The sequence below is a fragment of the Protopterus annectens genome, chromosome 10.part0, assembly GCF_019279795.1.
Source record: "Protopterus annectens isolate FY-2018-M chromosome 10.part0, PAN1.0, whole genome shotgun sequence".
Taxonomy (NCBI): domain Eukaryota; kingdom Metazoa; phylum Chordata; order Ceratodontiformes; family Protopteridae; genus Protopterus; species Protopterus annectens.
Genome location: NC_056744.1, coordinates 1141643422 through 1141666735, shown reverse-complemented (window position 1 = coordinate 1141666735; position 23314 = coordinate 1141643422). Strand labels below are relative to the sequence as shown.

General features: G+C 45.3%; 1 protein-coding gene across 2 annotated transcripts in view; it reads right to left on the bottom strand.

The window, feature by feature from the left end:
* Positions 1-23314, bottom strand: part of FUBP1 (far upstream element binding protein 1) — a 1223929-nt gene that overhangs the window by 798739 nt on the left and 401876 nt on the right. For both annotated transcript variants that reach the window (XM_044085874.1, XM_044085872.1), the window contains one exon: positions 17188-17386. In XM_044085874.1, coding sequence (XP_043941809.1) covers positions 17188-17386 — 199 coding nt within the window. The remainder of the gene's footprint in view (positions 1-17187; positions 17387-23314) is intronic.

Sequence of the window (23314 nt, the reverse complement as noted above, 5' to 3'; positions counted from 1 at the left end):
GCCATAAGGGCCTGCAATTCAGAAACCCTTCTTGCAGAAGTAATGGCCAACAAAAAGCAGTCTTCCATGACAAGTATTTCAATTCAGCAGTAGCAGAGGCTCAAAAGGTTGTAGAGTAAGTTTCTCCAACACAAAATTGAGATCCCAAAGCAGGAGTAGGAGCTCGTGGGGGTCTTATATTCTTTGCCCTCTAAGAAATTGCTTGAACAAAGGATGAGAAAACAATGGTGGGTCACAATCATAGTGAGCTGAAATTGCTGCAGCATGAATCTTAATGGAAGAGAAAGACAAACCTTTGTCCAATAACTCAGTAAGATATTGAAGAGCCACACTCAAATTAGGCTCAGAAACCTCCAAATCCTTTGCTGCACTCCAAAATAAAAATCTCTTCCATTTTTCATGCACACTTTCCTTGTACTAGGTCTTCTGGCTTCCATAATCACATTCAAAACTTGTTGAGGAAGTTGAGACCTGCTGTGGTTCAAAACAGAATGTGCCAGGCTGTTAGATGAAGAGAGTGAAGCTTGACATTGAGTAGATGACCGTCCCTCTGAGACAATAGGTGTGGAATCAAAGGTAAAGGCCATGGAGGCTTCCTTACCAGACTCCTCAGTAATGGGTACCAGTGTTGCCGAGGCCAATCTGGAGCTATTAAAATCATCCTTGGCTTGTCTTGTCTGACCTTTAGGAGTACCTTTGGGAGGAGAGGCAGAGGTGGAAAGGCATACACATGAAGATTTTTCCAACTGAAAGAAAGAGCATCCACTTTCCAAGCTGTGTGATGAAACCTTTTCGTGCAAAACTTTGGCAGCTGGTGGTTTAGTGGAGAAGCGAACAGATCTATGTCTGGAGTTCCCCATGACACTGTCAATTTCGAAATACATGAAGATCCAGTTTCCACTGTGGGGATCCATGATTTGCCTGCTTAACACATCTGCTAAGGAGTTCTGTGCTCGGCAGAAACCTTGCCTGAAGATTTAGTTGCAAGCTGAGCGCAGTCTCCCACAAAATCATTGCTTGCCTGCATAGAGGATAAGAATGTGTTCCCCTTGTTTGTTGATGTACCACATGACAGTTGTGTTGTCTGTTAGAATCAACACCTGCCCTGGAAGAAGCAACTCCTTGAAAGCCATTAATGCAAACTGGACTGCTAACATCTCCTTCATGTTGATATGTAGATGCTGTAGTCTGGCAGGCCACTTGTCTTGTATCCACTTTCCATTCAGATGAGCTCCCAAGCTATGTCTGAGGCATCTGTCGTTAGAATCTGACTCACCTCTGGCCGGGTCACAGAGAGTCCCTTGTTTAGGTGACATTCCTGAGCCCACCACAAAAATTCCTTTTGAATGCAAGGTATTATTTGAATGACAGTGTCCAAATCCTGGCAGTGCTGTGTCCATACATTTTTGAGATACCATTGCAGCTTCCTCATATGCAGTTTGGCATTGGGAAGCACCAGAATACAAGATGCCATGAACCCTAAGGCTTGAAGGACTGTCCTTGCAGTCAGCCCGGACTGAAGAGATAGTTGATGGAAGTAAAGGAAAGATTCTTTTGTTTGTCCGGGGTTAAAAGGCCATCTGGGTTGCTGTATTCAGTCTCACACCCAGAAAGCACATGTCTTGAGAGGGTACTAGACTGGACTTTATTTCGTTCACAGAATACCCCAGGCATCTTAGGACTGCTATCACATATTCCAAATGCTGAAAAAGGTCTTCCTTTTCTTGAGCCAGAATCAGGCAGTCGTCCAAGTAAGGATAGATTTGTATTCCTTTTAGCCTGAAGTAAGCTATCACTGGAGCCAGAACTTTTGTGAATACTCTGGGCGCAGTAGATAAGCCAAAGGGCAATGCAGAGAACTGATAATGGGAATTCCCAGCTCAAAAACGCAGATACTTCCTGCAACTTAGCCTGATAGGCACATGAAGGTAAGCCTCCTTGAGATCTAAAGTTACCATGCAGTGATCTTTGCCCAGCAGAGGTAAAAGCTGTTGTAACGTCAACATTTTGAACTTGGGAATGTCCAGATAAGTGTTGAGGATAGATAAATCCAAAATTGGTCTCCACGTGTTCCCCTTTTTTAGTACTAGGAACAGGCGAGAATAAAATCCTAGGCCCCTTTCTGGCACAGGAACCGGCTGAATGGCCCCTATTTGGAGTAACAGAGAAATTTGCTTGTGGGCCTCTTTTCTTTGTAGAGGAGGAATGTCTGGCATGCCTTTGAAAGGAGGCAAGGTATGGAAATAAAACCTGTAACCGTGGTGAATGATATCCAATACCCATCTGTCTTGGGTAATTAAACTCCAATTTTCTTTGAAAAGCGCCAGCCTTCCCCCCAAAGGTGCTGCCAGACTAGTAGGCTCTGGCAGCTGAAAAGGCAGGTCATTGGGTCTGCTTACGAAAGGACTGACCCCTGCCCTCACCAGAAGACTGAGCAGGTGAACTCCCTGTTCTAGGCCTAAAAGAACCTTGAGCTCTGCCTCTACCACGTCTAGACCTACCCCTAGACTGGGAATCATAAGAAGGGTATGTCCACCCCTTAGTAGGCCAATTTCTACTAAACTTCGGAGGCTGAACCTGCAAAAAATCTTTAACAGTCTGCATAGACTTAGCCTTGTCCTCCATTTTCTTTAAAACTGCTTCCACAGGCGAACCAAACACATCAGACTGTAACGGAGCATCCAAAATCCTTGTCTTAACATGCTCAGCTAAATTCTGATCCCTCAGCCAGGCGTGCCTGAAGAACAGAACCAGTGGCAGCCACCCTCGAAGAGGCCTGTACAGCATCAAAACCACATTGCAAGGAATGCTTACCCACCTGTTCAGAAACATGTACTAAATCCTGCAACTCTTTACACTCAATACCTTCCGCCAGAGCATCCACCTTAGACTTCAATTGAGAAAGGAGATAATTTTGGTATTTTAACATGTGGAACTGACAATTCAAAGCCCTCATGGCTAAAGTGGAAGTATAAACCTTCTTTCCCCATCTATCCAAAGCCCTTGCCTCTTTATCAGGAGGAACAGGATTTTTAACAACAGAAGCCTTAACACCTTTAGGCCCCTGAGAAACACTTGTCTGGGTCTGCCCTAGGACTCTTAAAAAGATACTTATGAGCTTCAGGCACCCTATAATACCTATCTGGTTTAACTGGGGCAGGAGGCAAAGAATCAGGGTTCAGGGAAGCCTCTGCAAAAACATCTTCCACCACATCCAGTACAGGAGGTATAGCTAAAGGCCTATGCTGGGGTAGAAACAAAAATTCCCTAAGCCTCTTCCTGGAATCAGAGAAATCTTGACCTTCCCATTTAAAATGCTCCCTCATGGAATGAAGAGTTTCTGAAAAAGAAAAATCCTTGGGAGGAGAAGCCGAAGGAGTAGAATCATCTACATCAGAATCAGAATAAGGAGGATACTCCTGTAAGTCTTCAGCCGAAGACTCAGAAGCCTCCAAACACTGCTCAAAACTCTCAAGCTCAGGTTCCACCCTAGGCCTCTTATCAGGTGGGGGCATAGAACCTCTAATCATAGTAATCAAATCTTCTGCCATTTTAAGCATATGTTTCTTAGGCAGAGACCCTGAAGAACTAGGAGAGACACCCACTGAAGTTAAACCTGGCCTGCCTCTCGAAGAAGCCTTGGAAACATAAGGGGAGGGCCTAACCACCTTAGGAAGGGAGGGGAGAACAGCTACCTGAGAAGCCCCTTCAGCCTGGCCTACCTCCTGAGAGGACACATCTTGTAACAGTAAAGTCTCCCCCTGAGACTCCAAAGAAACTTCTGGCAGAACCTCCGGCTCCACCGAGCCTTCTAAAGAACCGACGTCCGGGACAGACTGTTCTTCCAACCTAGGCTTTGCTGCTTTGTCCTTGCGCTTCTTAGACGAAGCGGGCGTCGGAGTATCAGACGGCATTTTATAATTACAACGCTTCCCAAAAACTACCCTGGCACAGTCTAATCTTCTCTTTATAGTGCGTTTGTTAAATCTAGCACAAGAGCGACATCCAACAACGTCGTGCTCAGGCCCTAAGCAAGGTATACACAAGGTATGGTAATCCCTATGAGGTATCTGTTTCCCACAAGAAATAGTTATTCACTTTTTCTGACATCCGGTTAAATACTGAGGCAAGAAAAAACCAAAATATTCCCCAACGGGGTACTTAGCCAACTTTGATTCGGTCTGAAACTCCGACTTCAGAAAATTTCAGAACGCCAACCTGGACTCGCAATACTGCTTCTGCATCGGACCATGCGGCAAAAAAGACTGAGGATATGACGTCGGTCATGCGCACTTGTACCCTGACGTCAGACTAATGCGCCTTGACCGACGCCAGCCTTATACTTTGGTATTCGGGCCGACTGGGACAGCGGACTACCCAAGTGTTAGGACTGCAGCAATGTGGGATGAAGAACATCCAGCTCTAGTCTTAAGAGTATAAAGGTAAGTGATAGTGTTTGGTGAAGGTGTGCACTGAACTCCAAGTAGCAGCTTCCAGAATATCCTTGGTTAGCACTCCCCTGAGAAAGGCTGCTGATGTTGCTGTAGCCCTGGTGGAGTGGGACCTAATGTTAGCAGGTACTGGTTTCCCATGAGTGTGTAGCAGAAACATATGCAATGCCCTATCCATTTTGAAATGGTCTGCTTTGAGATGGCTTTTCCTTGCGATTCTGTAGCATAGGCTACAAAAAGCTGGACAGTTTTTCTGATAGCCTTAGTTTTATCAAAGTAGTAATGTAATTGCCTGTGAATGTCCAAAAAGTGCAGGAGTCTTTCTCCTTTGTTCTGGGGATTTGGGAAGAAGGTGGGCAAGTGAATGATTTGGTTTAAGGCCACACTGGATACCACCTTTGGCATAAAAGGATTAGTTCGTAGAGACTCTGTCTTGATGAAAAATGATGAAAGGTTCCACTTCCTTTAGTGCCTGTAGCTCTGAGACTCTTCTAGCTGAGGTTATTGCTAGTAGTAGGTCAGTTTTCCAAGAAAGAAATTTTAAATCAGCTGAAAACAGCTGGTTAAAAGAACGGCAGTGTAAGCTTTTCCAAAACAAAGTTGAGATCCCAAGTAGGTGTTGCTCTCCTTGGGAGTTTCAAGTTCTTAGCCCCTCTGAGGAACTGTCTTAGGAGTGGATGTGAAAATAGAGGATCCGTGCTGTAATGAGCTGAAATTGCTGAGGCGTGGATCTTAATAGATCCAAAGGAAAGTCCTTTGTGTAACATCTCAGTTAAATATTGTAGAATCTGAGGGATGTTTGGATCAAGGGAGTTTAGGCCTTTAGCCTGGCTCCAGGTGCAAAATCTTTTCCATTTGTCTGAATAGGTTTTCCTGGTGCTGGGCCTCCTGGCCTCCAGAATGACATCCATAACAGCTTTGGATAAAGATGTTGGCTGGTTGTTAAAAGTAATTTGCCATGCAGCCAGGTTTAAAGTCTTGAGCTGGCTGTGTAGAATCTGATGGTCTCGCTAGGTGAGGAATTTGTGGCAAAATCCATGGTGAGCCATGGGTCATGTTCCTTAAAATTGGGTGCCAATGCTGGCGTGGCCAGTCTGGTGCAACGAGCATCATTTGTGGCCTCTCTGATCTGACTTTCAGCAGTACCTTTGCTAGCAGAGGCAGTGGAGGAAAGGCATACACTATGTTTTCCAACTGAATGAGAGGGCGTCCACTTTCCAAGCTAGTAGATGGAAGGCCCTTGCGCAAAATTTGTGAAGTTGGTGGTTGTGGGGGTTGGCAAACAGATCTGTGTCTGGGTGTCCCCATTTTTGAACTATCATTGCAAATACTTCTGGATCTAGTTTCTATTCGTGTGGATCCATGATGTTTCTGCTAAGGTAGTCTGTCAATGTGTTTTTCTTTCCTGGCAGGAATTGCGCTTGTAAATGAACCTGGTAAGACCGTGCAGTGTTCCACAAGGTCATTGCTTGCCTGCATAGAGGATAGGAATGTGTGCCCCCTTGCTCGTTTATGTATCACATAACTGTGGTATTGTTAGTCTTTATTAGCAGTTGTCCTGGGTGTACAACGTCCTTGAAAGCTGTTAGGGCATTCTGCACTGCTAGCATTTCATTTTGATTGATATGCAGGTGTCTCATCTGTAGACCATTTGCCCTGAATGCACTGCCCTGCCATGTGCGCTCCCCAGGCATAGTCCGATGCATCTGTTGTCATAATTTGCCTGGCTGTGGGTAAGGTGAAAGGCTGACCCTTGTTGAAGTGACATGCCTCTGCCCACCACAGAAACTCCTGTTGAAGGCATGGAAGGAGTGGTATTGTTTCCAAGCTGTGGCTGTGCTGAGTCCATACACTTTTCAGGTACCATTGTAATTTCCTCATATGCAGTTTTGCAAATGGTATTAGTAGTATGCAAGATGCCATGAATCCCAAGGCCTGCAGAATTTTTCTTGCAGGGAGTTGGGTCTTGGTTGCCATTATTTTGAATTATTGAAACCGCTGTCGTTGCTTGTCTTGTATTCAAGCTGGCACCCAGGAATATTATGTCTTGTGAGTGTACTAGTTTTGATTTCTTTTAGTTTACTGTGTACCCTAGGCAACTTAGGCGTTTGATAAATGCCAGATGCTTTAAAAGAATGTCCTTGCTTTATGCTTGAATAAGGCAGTCGTCCAGGTATGGGTATATCTGAATTCCTCTGTCTGCAGTACGCAATTACTGGTGCCAGGCATTTTGTGAAGACCCTGGGCGCAGTAGATAAGCCAAGGGGCAGTGCAGAGAATTGATAATGCTTTGAACCTGCAATTAAGCAGAGGTATCTTCTGCAATTTTGTCGGACAGGGACATGCAGGTATGCCTCCTTGAGGTCCAAAGTGACTAGACAAGCATTCTTGCCCAGCATGGGAAGAAGCAGCTGTAGTGTTAGCATCGTGAATTTTGGTACTTGCAGATACGTGTTCAGAATTGAAAGATCCCGAATGGGTCTCCATGCTTTGTCCTTTCTTGGAACTAGGAAGAGTCTTGAATAAAATCCTTGTCCTTACTCCTGTGCAGGTACATGTTGACTGGCTCTCATGTTCATGAGAGCAGTAATTTATTTTTGTGCCTCTGCCCATTGGTTTGGTGGCAGGTTTGGTATTCCTTTGATCCTTGGCAAGGTATGAAAGTGGAACATGTATTCTTGAGAGACAATGTTTAGAACCCATTTGTGATGTGGCAATTGTCTGCAAAAAATGCTAGTTTTCCTCCCAAGGGAGTTGCCAGGAGAGATTTGATTGGTAGTTTGAGGATAGAGTCATTGTGTTTGTCTTCTGCTAGCCTGGGGCCTGTCTTCTCCTCCTTTCTGGGTAGCAGAACCCCATTGGCAAGGTCTGTAAGGGCCCTGTGACTAGCCTCTGCCCCTTGGGTGTCTATTTTCCACTCTGATCTGTATGAAGCTGGAAAGGACCAGTTTTTTTGTTGGCCAATTTCTGCTGAAACGAGGGGGTTGTACCTGCAGAAAATCCTTGACAGTTTGCATAGACTTTGCCTTAACCTCCATTTTCTTTAAAACCTCTTCTGCTTTGACACCAAATACATCCTGTTGTAAAGGTGCATCCAATATTTTTGCTTTAACATGGTCAGGAAGGGTTTGTTCTTTTAACAAAGCATGTCTACGTATGACAGAGCCAGTAACAGCTGCTCTACAAGATGCTTCCAATGAATCAAATCCACATTGTAAAGTATGTTTGCCCACCTGTTCAGCTGCATGCAACAGATCCTGCATTTCCTTGAATTCAGGCTGCTCTGAATGTGTGCTCATTTTTTGTTTTAACAGAGACACAAGGCATTGTTGATATTTCAACATGTGAAACTGGCAATTTAATGCTCTCATAGCCAGAGTTGCTGAGGTGTATATTTTCTTTCCCCATCTAGGGCTCTGGAATCCCTTTCAGAGGGCACAGGATTTTTAGCCATAGAAGCTTTTGCTCCCTTAGGACCCTGGGAAATTGTTTCTGGGTCACCTACAGGGCTTTTATAAAGGAATTTCAGAGAGTCAGGTACTCTGTAGTATGTTTGGTTTGGCTTGAGCAGGAGGTAGAGTCTGGATTTAAAACTAGACTCCAAGTAAACATCATCCACAATATCTAAAACAGGAGGGATAGCAAGAGGTCTGTGCTGGGGTAGTGAAAGGAACTCTAAGCCTTTTCTTAGAATCTGAGTAATCCTGGCCTTCCCAGTGGAACTATTCCCTCATGTTATGTAAAGTTTCCACAAAGGAGTAGTCTTCAGGGGGAGATGCTGAGGGAATAGAATCTTCAGCATCAGAATCCTCAAAGGTGGAAAAGTGTAATCCTGTTCCTCAGAAGAATCTGAGGAGACAGAAACCTGGTCAGAGGATGCATAATCCTCCTCTTGGTCTTATCAGGAGGGGGATGGGAACCTGTGATAAGGGTAATCAAATCTTCAGCCATCTTAAGCATCTGTTTCTTAGGCATGGGGCTTTGAACTGTAGACTTATGTGCAGTTTTCTTTGGTTTTAAAGGAGTTTTAATTTTAGCATAAGATTTAATGGCAAGTGTAGTCTGTCTGAAGACACCTTCTGCAACCGAAGGTGTTTCCGTTGCACCGGTGTCGGTAGATGGCTGCGGCCTAGTAGACTCCGCTTGGGAATCCGCAGCTGTCTGGGGTTCCAGGTCTGCGGTTGTCAGGGGCTGCGTAGGCACCTCACTGAAAACCGGAGAACCGGCGACAGGCCCAACTGAGGCCTCGGTGTCCGGCTTATTCCTAGGCTGCCTGTCCTTATCCTTGCGCTTTTTTATGAATGGCAGTAGTCGGCTGCTCCGACGGCATGATATAATTAAATTTCCTACCAAAGTAATGCCTTGCAAAGTCAAATCGGCTAGTATATTAAACCTAGCGCAAAACCGACAACCTGTGACATCTTGGTCTGGGCCTAGGCAAGGAATACAATAGGAATGGAAGTCCTTATGAGGTATTTGCTTCCCACAAGAAATGCAATTGTTAACTTTCTGACATCGGACTGAGGCAAGAAAATGTTCCCCAACGGGGTACTTCGCTTTAATGAAGACTTCGGACAAAATTCAAATCGAAAATCTCAGGAGTCGGCCGACCAGCACTTTCGAACTACTTCTGCTTGAGGCACCGTGCAGCAAGAAAGACTGAAGAAAATGGTGTCGGATGCCTCATATACCCCTGGCGCACTGACGTCAGAGAAGAAGCGTCAGCAACCGACGCCGGACCAAGACTTTGGAAATCGGGCCGACTGCGGGACTGCCTGACGGCAGGATAACCCAAGTGTGATGACTGCAGCAGGTTAACACAAACATCTGCCTGTTCACCTGAAACAGAGCTTAGTAACCAGCACAGGATCAGCACTCTATTAAAGATGGCATTTGGACTGGCAGCAAAGTTCTGCTGCATGTATATTATACATCACCTTTATGCCTTAAACCTTGAATGGGTAGAGTACGTGTGATGTATAACATCTATAAAGATGCAAGGCTTATAAATACTGGCCAGATGTTGGGCTACCCTCGTCAGGTAATCCCCTTAGTACAGAATACTGAAAGTGATATTGAACATCAACCTTTCCGTTTTGCCATATACAACGTCATGGTACTGTTCCCTAGCTACTTTTGGTACAGAAGTCCCCTGGGGAAAAAGGTTCGGTGGACAGAACAATGACTAATCATTCAAGCTGTCAATAGGTTTTCAATTTGGCATGGATGATGCAGACCCCTTGCTCTGGGTTAGGAGGTCCGTGGGGGGGGGGGGCACAAAAAGTGTCAGGATGGAGAAGGTAACCCTAAGAACTTAACTCAATAGTAGATATATTGATAACTGATCTGTTTGGAGTACTGATATAGCAATTTTCACAGGGAGAGAGAATTTCCTTGGATCATACTTTCGATGTTGGACCTCAACTTGCAAGCAGAGGGACATACAGGAAGATATACGAATGCAGATCCAGAGATCATTTCCAAGCCAGTGAGATGAAGAATTTAGTGCCAGATAGGAGGGAGCCCAAGCAGGAAGTGGTTAAACCTCCTCCCATACACACCATAGCAAATTCATAGGTGTGTACAAGGCCAATGGCCCTGGAGCCTTTACAAGTCTAGGACATAGAAGTGCCCTGGCATCGTGCCACCTGTTCTCAGTGCCTCTATCAAGTTGAGCCAATGCAATTCCCAGGGTGAACTTTTTTGCTCCTGGTGAAAGGAGCAGCAGAGTACACAGATTACTAACTTTCTGGTTAGGAAGATAGCATCTGTGCTTGACCTGTTAGCTGGAAGGAGCCTAGCATTGCACAGCATTTTACCTTCTCCAAGAAAGCTGCCACATTATGAACAGGCCTGTGTGGAGTCATTCTAAGGGGGAACAAGGCACAAAAGGAAAAGGCTCCTACAGACCTTTACACTAACTGGGACAAGACTGAATCACCAACAGGCTGTGGAGGGCTTCTCATCTTGGGATTGGTGCCACTGCTTTGCTTCTGGAGAAAAAAGCAAAGGAGCAATGTATCCCAGCAGAGTGAAACTGAGGAGACCAGCACTAGTAGTAGTTAGCCAGCAGCCAGACAACACTAATTGACAAACTCTTTTTCTTTTAAATATCACCCGATTTACCTCTAACTTAATATCTGCTTAAGTACTTTATCCATAAATTGAAGCGAAAGTAATCAGTAGCATCTCTGTCATAGCAAGTTCTTAAAACTATACTATTTCCTGACAGAGACCAACGTTGCAGTACTCCAAACAGATGGACAAATTCTAGAGCTTTACACAGGCTAGCTAATGGAAAAAGAGGAACAGTCCAACAGGCCAGAGAACTGACCTAGCAAAGACAGCTCGGGATCTTGAGAAGGCATCAATTCTGTAGTGATTAATGAAGGTGTGTATAAAGGACCTGCTGGCAGCTACCATACAGTTCTGGCATTATCCCCCCTGTAGAAGCCAAACCCCACACAGGTGGACACTGCCTGGTAGAGCAAGCTCCAGGGCAGGAGGCCAACGACAACCAGTGAGAATAACCAAATGAGACTGAGCTAGCTTGCAATGACCCGTTTACACATCGACTGACCCAGTTTAGACAGTCCATTAATAGAAATAGCGGATCAGACTTGAGACTAGACTTTGTCTAAATAAAACCTTTGCGGCGCGCGCCACACACACACAGGCCGCGCGCCACACACACACAGGCCGCGCGCCACACACACACAGGCCGCGCGCCACACACACACAGGCCGCGCGCCACACACACACAGGCCGCGCGCCACACACACACAGGCCGCGCGCCACACACACACACAGGCCGCGCGCCACACACACACAGGCCGCGCGCCACACACACACAGGGCGCGCGCCACACACACACAGGGCGCGCGCCACACACACACAGGGCGCGCGCCACACACACACAGGGCGCGCGCCACACACACACACAGAGCGACAGACTGAGAGCAACAGAGCGAGCGAGAGAGAGCGACAGACATTCATGTTTCACTGTTGCAGTCATTACACTTGGGTTGAATCCCAAAGCTGAGGTTGGGCGGCTGGGTCTAAACAGAAATAGGAGTGGCTATAAGGCCCTGCAGAACTGCAGTGGCAAAGCCTGCTCTGCATTTAGAGTAAAGAGGCAAGTGGTAGCTCTTAGTAAAAAAAATGCACTGAAGTCCAAGTTGCAGCCTCCAAAATATTCTTGGTTGGTACTCCTCTGAGGAAGGCTGCTGAGGTGGCTGCTGCCCTGGTAGAATGTGGTCTATTGCCCTTAGGCACTGATTTGCCATGTTGTGAATAGCACAAACGAATGCAGTGTCCTATCCATTTTGAAATAGTCTGCTTTGAGATGGCCTTTCCTTGTGATCCTGCAGCATATGCCACTAAAAGTTGCACAGTCTTTCTGAAAGCTTTAGTTTTGTCCAAGTAGAAGCGTAGCTGTGTGTAGGTCAAAGAATGCAGAAGTCTCTCCTTTATTCAGCGGGTTTGGGTCAAATGAATGGTTTGGTTAAGAGCCACACTGGACACTACCTTAGGCATAAATGTTGGGTTTGTCCTTAGAGAAACCCTGTCCGGATGGAAGATAAAGGTTCCACAGCCATTAATATTTGTAGCTCAGACTCTTCTTGCTGAAGTTATTGCTAGGAGCAGAGCAGTTTTCCATAAGAATTTTATCTCCGCTATATTGGCTGGCTCGAAAGGAGGCAGTGTGAGTTTTCCAAGACAAAATTGAGGTCCCATGCAGGTATTGGCGCTCTCCTTGGAGGTCTTATGTTTTTGGCCCCCGTGAGGAACTGCCTAAGCAATGGATGTGAAAAAATAGGTAGGTCTATTGTAATGAGCTGAAATGGCAGAGACATGGATCTGAACCGATAAGGATAGGCCTTTGTCCAGCATCGCAGTTAGATATTGTAAAATCTGAGGAATATTTGGAACAAGCGTGTCAATTTCTTGTGCCTGGTTCCAAGCACAGAATCTCTTCCATTTTTCTGCACAAGATTTTCTGGTGCTGGGCCTCCTGGCCTCCAAAATAACATCCTTAACCGCTTTAGAAAGGTGTATTCTGAATGGTTACACTATCCGCCATGCAGCTAGATTTAGGGTTCTGAGTTGGCTGTGCAGGATCTGATTGTTTTGTTGAGTCAGTAAATGAGGAATCTGAAGCAATGTCCAGGCTGGGCCTTGGGACAATCTCCTTAGGATTGGGTACCAGTGTTGGCGTGGCCAATTCAGGGCAATCAGTATAATTTTGGCTTCTCGTCTGACCTTTAGGAGTACCTTGGGGAAAAGGCAGTGGAGGAAAGGCATACACTAAAAGGCTGTTCCAGCAGAATGACAAGGCATCCACTTTCCATGCTTGCTTGTGATAAGTCCTTGTGCAGAATCTCTGAAGTTGGCAGTTGTGAGGGGAGGCAAAAAGATGTGTCTGGGCATCCCCATTTCCTTATCATACTGAAGATTTGTGGATCTAGTTTCCACTCATGAGGATCCATGAGGTTTCTGCTTAGTCTGCCAGAGCATTCGTTTTTCCTAGCAGGAATCGTGCTTGCAGGTGTACTTGGTAGGTCAATGCTGTGTTCCACAAAATCATGGCTGGTCTGCAGAGGGGGTAGGAATGTGTGCCCCCCTGCTTGTTAATGTACCACAACTGTGGTGTTGCACGTCTATCAGCAGCTGTCCTGGATGAAGTAGGTCCTTGAAGGCAGTCAGGGCATTCTGTACAGCTAGCATCTCTGATTGATGTGAAGATGTCTTTGGCTTGGGGGCCATGTGCCCTGAATAATTTTCCTGCCATGTGGGGCCCCAGGGATAATCTGATGCATCTGTTGGGGTTTGCCTGGCTGTGGGAAAAGTGAATGGCTGTCCCTTGTTGTGGTGACAGGCCTGTGCACACCATCGAAACTCCTGTTGCAGGCAGGGAATGAGTGAAATAAATGATTCCAGGCTGTGGAAATGTTGAGTCCAAACACTTTAGATACCATTTTAGTTTCCTCATATGCAGTCTCGCATACAGAATTAGCAGAATGCAAGAGGCCATGTAGCCCAGAGCCTGCAGAATTTCTTGCAGATAACTGGGTCTTTGTTGCCATGCTTTCGAAGTAAGTCAGCTGTCTTTGTCTGGCATGAGATAAGCCATCTGGGCAGCTGCATTTAAGCTTGCACTCAGGAATATTATCTCTTGGCGTACTAGTTTCAATTTCTTTTAGTTTACTGTGTACCCTAGGTAAATTAGTAATCTTTTTACAAACGCCAGATGCTTTAGTAGGTGGTTTGTTCTCTGCTTGAATAAGGCAGTCGTCCAAGTAGGGATATATTTGAATTCTTCTTTGTCTGCAAAAAGCAATTACTGGTGCCAGGCATTTTGTGAAAACCCTGGGCACAGTAGATAAGCGAAAGGGCAGTGCAGAGAATTGGTAGTGCATTGAGCCAGCTATGAATCTGAGGAATTTTCTGCAAGATTGTCTGATTGGGACATGCAGGTATGCCTCAGAGGTCCAAAGTTACAAGCCAAGCCTTCTTGCCCAGCATGGGCAGAAGCTGCTGCAGAGTCAACATTTTGAAATTTGGAATGTCCAGAAAAGTATTTAGAATAGACAGGTCCAGAGCTGGTCTCCATGCTTTGTCCTTTCTTGGTACTAAGAAAAGTCTTGAGTAAAATCCTTGTCCCTGCTCTTGTGGCACTGGCTGAAAAGCCCTCATGTCCATGAGAGATTAAACTTTTTTGTGCCTCTGTCCATTGATTGTGTGGCAGGTCTGGTATACTTTTTGCCTTTGGAAGGGTGTAAAAGTGGAACCTCTAGCCCTGAGAGACTATTTAAGACTCATTTGCACTAGGTGATAGTGTGCCAATTTTGTGAAAAAAGTGCTAGCTTACCCCCCAAGGGTGCTGCCAAAAGATAAATGCTTGGCATTAGCAGAGGGAAGTCATTGGGACAGTTTCCTACATGGCTGTGATTTGTCTTCTCCGCTTTTGGAGGTAGAAGCACTCCATTGTTTGGGCCTATATGAGCCCTGGGGCTGTTGTCTGCCTCTAGGGCGTCTGTATCTGCCTCTTTGTGGCCTGACACGGGAAAGGACCATTTCTTAGGCCAGTTCCTGCTAAATCTGGGTGGCTGTACCTGTAAGAAATCCTTCACTGTCTGCATAGATTTAGCTTTATCCTCCATTTTCTTCAACACCTCTTCTGCCACACCTCTTCTGCCTTAACACCAAAGTATCATGCTGCAATGGTGCATCCAATAATTTTGCTTTAACCTTATCAGGCAGGGTCTGTTCATTTAACCAAGCATGCCTTCTAATGACAGAACCTGTTACAGCGGCCCTGCAAGGGGCCTCGAGTGAATCACATTGCAAAGTAGGTTTTCCAACTTGTTCAGCTGCATGCAATAAATCCTGCAATTCCTTGTTCTCAGAACATTCAGAATTGAACATTTTCTATTTTAACAGAGACATTAAGTATTGCTGATATTTAAGCATATGAAACTGACAATTTAAAGCCCTTACAGCCAAGGTAGCAGAAGTGTAAACTTTTTTCCCCCCATCTAACCAGTGCCCTAGAATATCTGAGGCAACAGGGTTTTTTGCAGTAACAGCCTCGACCCCTCTGGAACCCGGAGAAATAGTTTCTGGGTCAGCAGCAGGGTTTTTATATAGAAATTTATGAGAATCTGGAACCCTGTAGTATTTGTCTGGCTAAACAGGTGAAGGAGGTAAAGAGTTGGGAGACAGGCCGGACTCTGAAAATACATCTACAATGTCTAGAACAGGTGGAATAGCAAGAGGTCTGTACCGAGGTAGTAAAAGAAAGTCTGAGGCTTTTCTTAGAATCTGAATAATCTTGGCTCGTCCAGTGGAAATGCTCCCTCATGGTATGCAGGATTTCCCCAAATGAGTAATCCTCAGGTAAAGAAGCTGAAGGGATGGATTCTTCAGCATCAGAATCCTCATAGGGAGGAACAGAGTATCCCTGTTCTGAAGAGAAGTCAGAGGAAATGGAAACTTGATCAAAGGAATCATTCAGTATCATGCCTAGGCCTCTTATCAGGAGGGGGATGGGAACCCCTGATCAAATTCGGCCATTTTGAGCATCTGTTTCTCAGGCATGGAAGTCTGTCCTGGAGAATGCTGTACTTGTTTCCTTGTCTTTAAAACTGTTTTAGTCTTAGCCTTGGATGCTGAAGTTGGCTTGATATAAAAGCTGTGTAGGTCTGAAAACACCCTCAGAAGCAGATGCCTGCTCAGCGGCTCTGGACCCATCTGAGGGATTAGTTTCCGAAGGCCCAATACCTTGAGTATCATGAGGCCCAATAGTCTTCACGTGGGAGTCTGACGCAGCCTGTGGCTCTGAGGTAGCAGATGTCAGGGGCTGTGAAAGCGCCTCACTGAGAACCGGTGACTGGCCTAGAAGAGGCTTCGGTTTTGGACCTCGGATGCCTGCCGGTTTTGGACCTCGGATGCCTGCCCTTTTCTTTTTCCTTGCGCTTTTTATGAACTCCGGTCGTCAGTTGTTCCGACAGCATTATGTAGTTAAACCTTCGGCCAAAGTAATGAAAAGCAAAATCGTTCCGACGCTTAAATGAGTTGGTTAAATCTAGCACAAAACCGACAACTAGCAATGTCGTGGTCAGGGCCTAGGCAAGGAATACAGTAAGAATGAAAATCCTTATGAGGTATTTGCTTCCCACAAGAAATACAATTGTTAACTTTTTCTGACATCGGTCTGGAGCAAGAAAAATAAAGTTTCCCCAACGGGGTACTTAGCTTTGAGCAGAAGTCAGTCATCGGACTGAAGTTTGTTCAGAAAAGATTGTCAGGAGTCAGCCGACCGGCACTTGCGAACTGCTATCACCACACGGCAAGAAAGACTAGAGAACATGGCGTCGGCTGTCAGCTTTGTACTCCTGGTGCTCTGACGTCAGGCAGCATGGTTGAACAGCAGACGCCGGACCCAGACTTTGGGATTCTGGCCGACCGAGGACTGACTGCCTGCCGGCAGGGGAGAACCCTACAGTCATGACTGCAACAGTGAAACACGATGAACATCCGTCAGGTTTCAGTTTTATTCAGTCCTTATCAGATCCATCATTGAGTAAAATGCCCCAGTCGCCATCTACCTGACTGGCCACAAATGTTCATTAGTAGAACCCATGGAATAAACAATGCCCTATATGGAATATCTTAAGGACCACACTCTCTACTCTGGTTCCAAGAGGTTACTGAGAAATGATTTATGCCTGGTATAGAAGGAATCCTCAGATCCAACTCTGATGGACCTTTTGCACATCTGCAAAGGAACCCACCACACCACCATATAACCTCTAGAAACTTCTTAACTACCCCCTCCTAACAAACACTAGTGATGGAGAATTTGGTTGGACTGTACGACTAGGCTTATCAAGACCCTGCTGGTTGCTAGCCTAGTAGCCAACTATGAACCTGTGAACTATGAATAAAAGTGCATACAATGCAATATATGGGAGTCTGGATATTTCACTCACTATGCCCCAAATAGGAAGTTTCCATAAAGGTCAGTAGGTTACAACCAAACATTTTGCAGCAACAAACTCTGGAATTAAATGACAGCTTTCCACAATGTCCGGTTCAAATTCCAAAATTTAAAATCCACAGATCTACAGTTTAGCACAAGGAGATTTAACAATAAAGATAAAACCATGTCTAATACAACCATTTTTCAATTTAAAAGCAAACAAAAATGCAATTTAGAAAACTAAACATTTACCTGTAACATTTTAATTGTTTCTCCACCTTTTCCAATAACTAATCCTGCTTTAGAAGGTGGTATCATCAGTAGTTCCTGAACAGTAGTTCCTGGACCATCCCCATGGTGAAAGCCACCGCCGCCGCCACCACCACCACCACCACCACCAGGCGCAGGTCTTCCTTTTTCTACAATTTGATCAAGTATCCTCTTTGCAGTCCTAGGGCAAAGATAATGCACATATAAATTATATAAACAAGCAAAGCAAAAACATTACCTGGTTGAGTACTCACCCATGAAATCTGACAAAGATGGGAAGTCCAACCTTCTGGGCAGAATATGCAAATACAGCTCCTACATGGCTAATGTATTTTTTTCTTTAAATGATTAAAGAGTGCCATTCTTTTGATGGAAATGCACTCGGAAGAGAGAGCCCCCAACTCCATGTTTGTAAAGCCAGACTCCTGCTGTAGAGGTCAGCTTTGAAGTCTGATCAGGTAACAATACCAATATATTCCTGTCACTTACCAAAAGAAAAGGGGAGGAGCTAGAAAATGGTACTGTTATCTGGAAAATCACCAACCACAGCCTAGTATGTAAAAGTAAAGTTGTGTACACTTACCATAAATGTAGAGGTTAGAGTGTATTCACTGTTGCAGTCACAGTAGGGTTATCTGCCTGCAGGTAGCCCTCAGTCGGCCCACATACCAGAGACTTAATATTTCTACGTCAGTTGCTGTCGCTTCAGGACTGATGTCAGGTTGTCAGAGGTATAAAAACAGGCAGCCAACGGCATTACATCAGTTTTTTTTGCACCAAACATCATGAGCCCCCCAAATAGGGAGCCAAGTTATGGTGGGAAAACACGAGTAAAAAGTAAATACCAACAGCCCTGCAAGGGGTGAGTAATGGGAAGGGGGGGGGGGGGGGGGGGAGTGAGAGGAACCAGGACTGGAGAGTGAATACACTCCCAACATCTATGCAAGTGTACAACACTGTACTATGTTCTTCGTGTTTCAACTGTTGCAGTCATTGCACCTGGATAGATTCCCAAAGCTGAAGAATGGGTGGAGGCAGTCAAGAAGAGTTGGGGCTGGTTAGTATGCCCTGCAGGATTGCAGTTGCAAAACCCACCCTGGATATGGAAAAGATAGGCAGGTGGTAATGCTTGAAGGTGTGAACAGAACTCCAGATAGCAGCTTCCAGAATGTCCGCGGTAGAGACTCCCCTGTGGAATGCTGTAGAGGTAGAAGTTGACCTAGTGGAATGCGTTCAGAGTCCCTGAGGGGTTGGTTTCCTATGGTGTTTGTAACAGAAATGGATAGTGTGCTATACAATTAAAAATGGTTAGTTTTGAAATGGCCTTGCCCACTGCCCCTGGTGCAAAATTGACTAGTAACTGGTCAGATTTCCTGAAGGGCTTAGTCCCATCAAGGTAGAATCTGAGAAATTTGCACATCCAAGAGTGCAGGATCCTCTCCCCTTTATTTTGAGGATTAGGGAAGAAGGTTGGAAAATGGATAGATTGGTTGAGAGCCACACTGGGCACCACTTTAGGCATAAAGGAAGGGTTAGCCCTGAGGGAGACCCTGACGGCAAGATAAATAATGGAGTTCCACAGCCATAAGTGCTTGTAGCTCAGACACTCTTGTAGATGAAGTGATGAACAGAAAACAAAGCTGTTTTCCCAACAGAGGAATTTTAACTCTGCTGACATTGCAGGCTTAAGAGGGGGAAGTGAGCTTATCCAGTACAAAGTTAAGGTCTCAAGCAGGGGAGGGGCTCTCCTTGGTGGCTTTAAGTTGTTTGCCCCTCTCAGGAACTGTTTGAGTGTGTGAGAAGAGAGGTGGCTCAGTGTTGCACTTAGCAGATATGGCAGAGGCATGGATATTACGCTTCTGTGGAGAAGATCTGCTAGGTAATCCTGGATAAGAGGCAAGGAGGGCAGTACCGTGTCTTCTTTAAAATGAACCCAGAGCAACACCTTTAACAGATAGCATAGGACTTCATGTACTAGGTTTTCTGGCTTCAAGAATGATGTCCAGCACCTGCTTGCTTAGGTTGGTAACTAGGAGAATTCAAGGAATAAGAAAGGCTGCAAGATTCAGGGTTTGCAGTTACAGATGCAAGATGTCCCTACTGCTGAGTGAGGAGGGTTGGGATCTTGGGTAGGTGCTAGGGTCGCACCACTGACAGGCTGCACAGTAGAGATACCAGTGGTGGCGTGGCCAGTCTGGGGCAAATCAGGATTGCCCTTAATCTGTCCTGTCTTATCTTGAGTAATACTCTTCTGAGAAGAGGCAGAGGGGGAAAGCAATGATTGCGAAGTTCATCAACTGGAAGGATAGGGCATCCACTTTCCAGGCCCTGCTGTGAAGGGTCCTAGTGCATTTGCTGAGCTCATGATTGTAGGGGGGAGGCAAAAAAGTCCACCACTGGGGACCCCATTTCTGGGTTAGAAGGCCGAAAATGCTGGGGTGTAATTGCTACTCGTGTGGGTCTAGGATATGTCTGCTCAAGTCATCTGCCAGAGTTTTGTTTGCCTAGCAGGAACTGAGCTTGCAGAAGAATATGCATGTCCAAGGCTGTGTTCCACAGGGCCATGGCAAGCCTGCAGAGTGGGTCGTCCCCAGACTGATGTACCACAATTGTGGTGTGTATTAGCAGGGGTCCTGCTGAGAGTAGGGATCTGAAAGCAGTGTGCTGAACAGCTAGCATCTTTTTGGTTGATGTGCAGATGAATTTGACTTTGGCTCCAGTGGCCCTGAAGGCACTTGTCCATATGTGCCCCCCAGGCATAGTCCGATGCGTCTGTGGTTAGGGTATGGGTGACATGGGGTTGAGTAAAGGGAAGTCCCTTGTGGCAGCATGCTGCTGCCCACCAAAGAAATTTTTTTTTTTGGGTACCATTACAGTCTTTCTAGACATTGGAATCGATTTAATGGCCAATGATGAATTGCATCATGTTCTTGGTCCCAACTGTCGGTTTTCATATAGGAGAGAAAAGACACTGGGGATCACATTTTCCCCCACTTTAAACATGCTAGTACAGGAGGTGCAGTTTATCAAATAACTATTACTGGGGCTAGATATCTGGGCACCTTTCCTTCTGGCCACTGTTCCTCGTGTCAATACATATTAAAGTCTAAACAATTTACTAGTAAGAAAACGAGTCAGGTTTTTGATGCTAGATTCTTTGGAAACTGTGGTACAGACCAATATATTTAGCGACATGTACTTGCTTGGCTTTTTATATAAAAGTCAGACATCACATCCCTTGCATCTTCATATGTCGGAGCATTGGCGTGATATTCGTAATAAGCAACTGAACGCATTATATAGACATTACACTATCCACTGTACTGCAGTTTGATCGGATTCATGGTAATAGAAGCAATAGGTAGGGTTGGCATTCGATCCTCAAAAAAATATTGGATCATAAAATTGGGGGGGGGTTCTCACCGGGGCTCAATGATCATTTACAGAGTTTGCGATTTTATGTTATAAGATCGCATTGATTATCACCGGTTTGATTTTTCAAGTAAATATGTTAATATATTTGCTATAGAAAATGACAATTGAAAGGCTGATCTCATTGGAGGAACTGTTGTATATAAATGGTAGGATTACATTGGCTTTGTTACATATCCCACTGAGGAAGGCAGTTTTGCCGAAACCGGTTTGGAACCATTAAACAGTCTTATTTACTTTTACTTTGTTGTGCTTATTGCTGGCTGCTTGCTCATTGATTATTATTAGTTTCCTCATATGCAGTCTGGCATATGGAATGAGTAGAATGCAAGAAGTCATTAACCCCAGAGCTTGCAGGATTTTCCTTGTTAACAGAGATCTGGTGGCTAGTTGAGAGAAGTAGGCTATCAGGTAGGTTTGTTTTTCTGGTGTAAGGAATGCCATCTGGGATGCTGTGTCCAGGCTTGCTCCCAGGAATACTGTTTGTGTGGGTACTAGTTTGGATTTCGTTCTGTTGACTGTGTACCCCAAGGAAGTCAGCAGGTCCTTTACAAAGTTCAGGTGCTTTAGCAACTTTTCCTGTCTGCCTGAATCAGGCTGTGAAGACTGGTAGAGATGGGTGAAGGCTGCTAGCCTAGGCAGATAGATTTGTGCATATAATTCTTTTCTTTGCAAATATGAACGATAAACTTAAAACAATGTGGAAACATTGCCAACTGCTGTAAAGAAAGCTAAGTCAAGCATTTATTGTTCGTCCTTTGAAATTAAAATTATTTCATCACTGCCTTTGATGTTTTACAGGTTGGCTCCAGTCCAGCTAGATGAAGGCTTCCTGCCTATTGTTTTAAGGCTAAAGTTAATGACCAGAATTTACATGCGGAATGTCCTTTATTACTCTAAAGGACAAAGAATGTAAATGCATTTTGTCAGCCTGGGAACTCCAAGAAGTGTAAAAACATGCAATGTTTTAGCAGAACTGCAGCTTCAATTTAAACAGTGAGAACCAGAGATTAAGCATTTTAACTTGAATATCCAACTCACAGCACACTGCCTTGCTCTACAAGTGCGTTTTCTTGTAGAAACCACTAGGACTAAAGATTAGACCGTGTTTTTCTGTGATACCAGAACTGTACTACTGATTTATTTTAATTTCGGAGCGATCTCTGAACGCTTGACTACCTCTGTGTAGTAGAAAGTATTGTCTTGTGGTTTTAAATATTTTTAAACCCTTTCAACTGTGGCTGCTGTGTACAGATAAGTTAAGCTCTAAGAGTATATTGCATGTATACAAGGATCCTGTACAAGGTCACTCATCAGCCTAGAGACTGTTTAGTCACATCTACCAATTGGACAATACTGCACAGTAATTGGACACCCTTTTAGGGGACTTTGAGTAGCTTAGTATTAGTGGGTGGTGGCAAGTGGAATTACAGTATAGTCTGGGAGAAAGGGGCACAGCTGGAGAACCTGCGCCAGCCTTCCCCATGAGAGTCTGTGGTTGTATAACCTCTTCTGAAAAGTGCATGCGTGTCAGCTACTTGGGCAGGGGGTTTTAGCTTGCCACTAGGCTGAGATCTGGACCCTATAGATGTGCCAGTGGGAGACTTATTATGGACCTGGGAAGCAAGGGAGTGACCATCCCCAGACTGACTGATCTGTGTGCTCTCATGAGAAACTACACTTCACTGTGTGAATTTATCCTTTCCTCATATGAGACGCTCCTCTCTAGTGTTAGTGGTGAGGATTGAGGCTCCTTGATTGCTGGGCCAGGGCATGCTGTTACACAAGCAGTCGTCCAAGTATGGGTAAATTGCAATATTTGTCTGCAGAAAGCAATGGTGGAAGCCAGACATTGTGAAACCTTTGGGAGCAGTGGATAAGCCAAAGGGAAGTGCAGAGAACTGAATGTGCAGTGACCCTGCCATTGAAATGTAGGTATTTCCTGCAGGATTCCCTGAATGGGATGTGTAGGTAGGTCTCTTAGGTCTAGGGTGGCTAACCAAGCATCCCTGGAGAGCATAGGTAGAAGTTGCTGGAGGGTTAGCATTTTGAATTTTAGTATCACCAGAAAAGGGTTTGGAATGAGAGGATGGGGCGCCATGCACCCTCTTTTCTGGATACCAGGAATAGTAAAGTAGAAACCTTGGCCTATCTGTTCTGCAGGAACATGCTCTATTGCCTTCACAGAGCATAAGGAAAGGACTAAGATCTGGGAACCTTTTTGGGGTTTGGTGTAGTGTAGAAATAAAAATTTTATCCCTGGGACACAATGTTGAGGACCCAGATGCTGTTTGTAATGGTGGCCCAAGTGTTTACGTAGAAGGAGAGTTTTCCTCTTAGGGAAAAGTGCAGTTAAGGCAGAGGGAAGGGGGGGAAGTGTAAAGTCATTGTGAGTTCTTACCATGAGGGGGTGGCTTAGCACTCCTTGGTTTTCCAGAGGAGGAACTCCATTGCTTACATCTCTACATTCCCTGGGGAGCCTGCATCCCCGGGGGTCTGGGCTGAGATGACCTGGAGGGGGCAGGAAAGGACCAGTGCTTGGAAAGTACAGTTTTGTACCTACCATAAATGTAGATGTTAGTGTGTACACCCTGCTGCAGTCATCACACTTGGGTTATCCTGTTGTCAGGCGGTCCCGCAGTCGGCCGGAATTCCAAAGTTTTGGTCTGGCATGGGT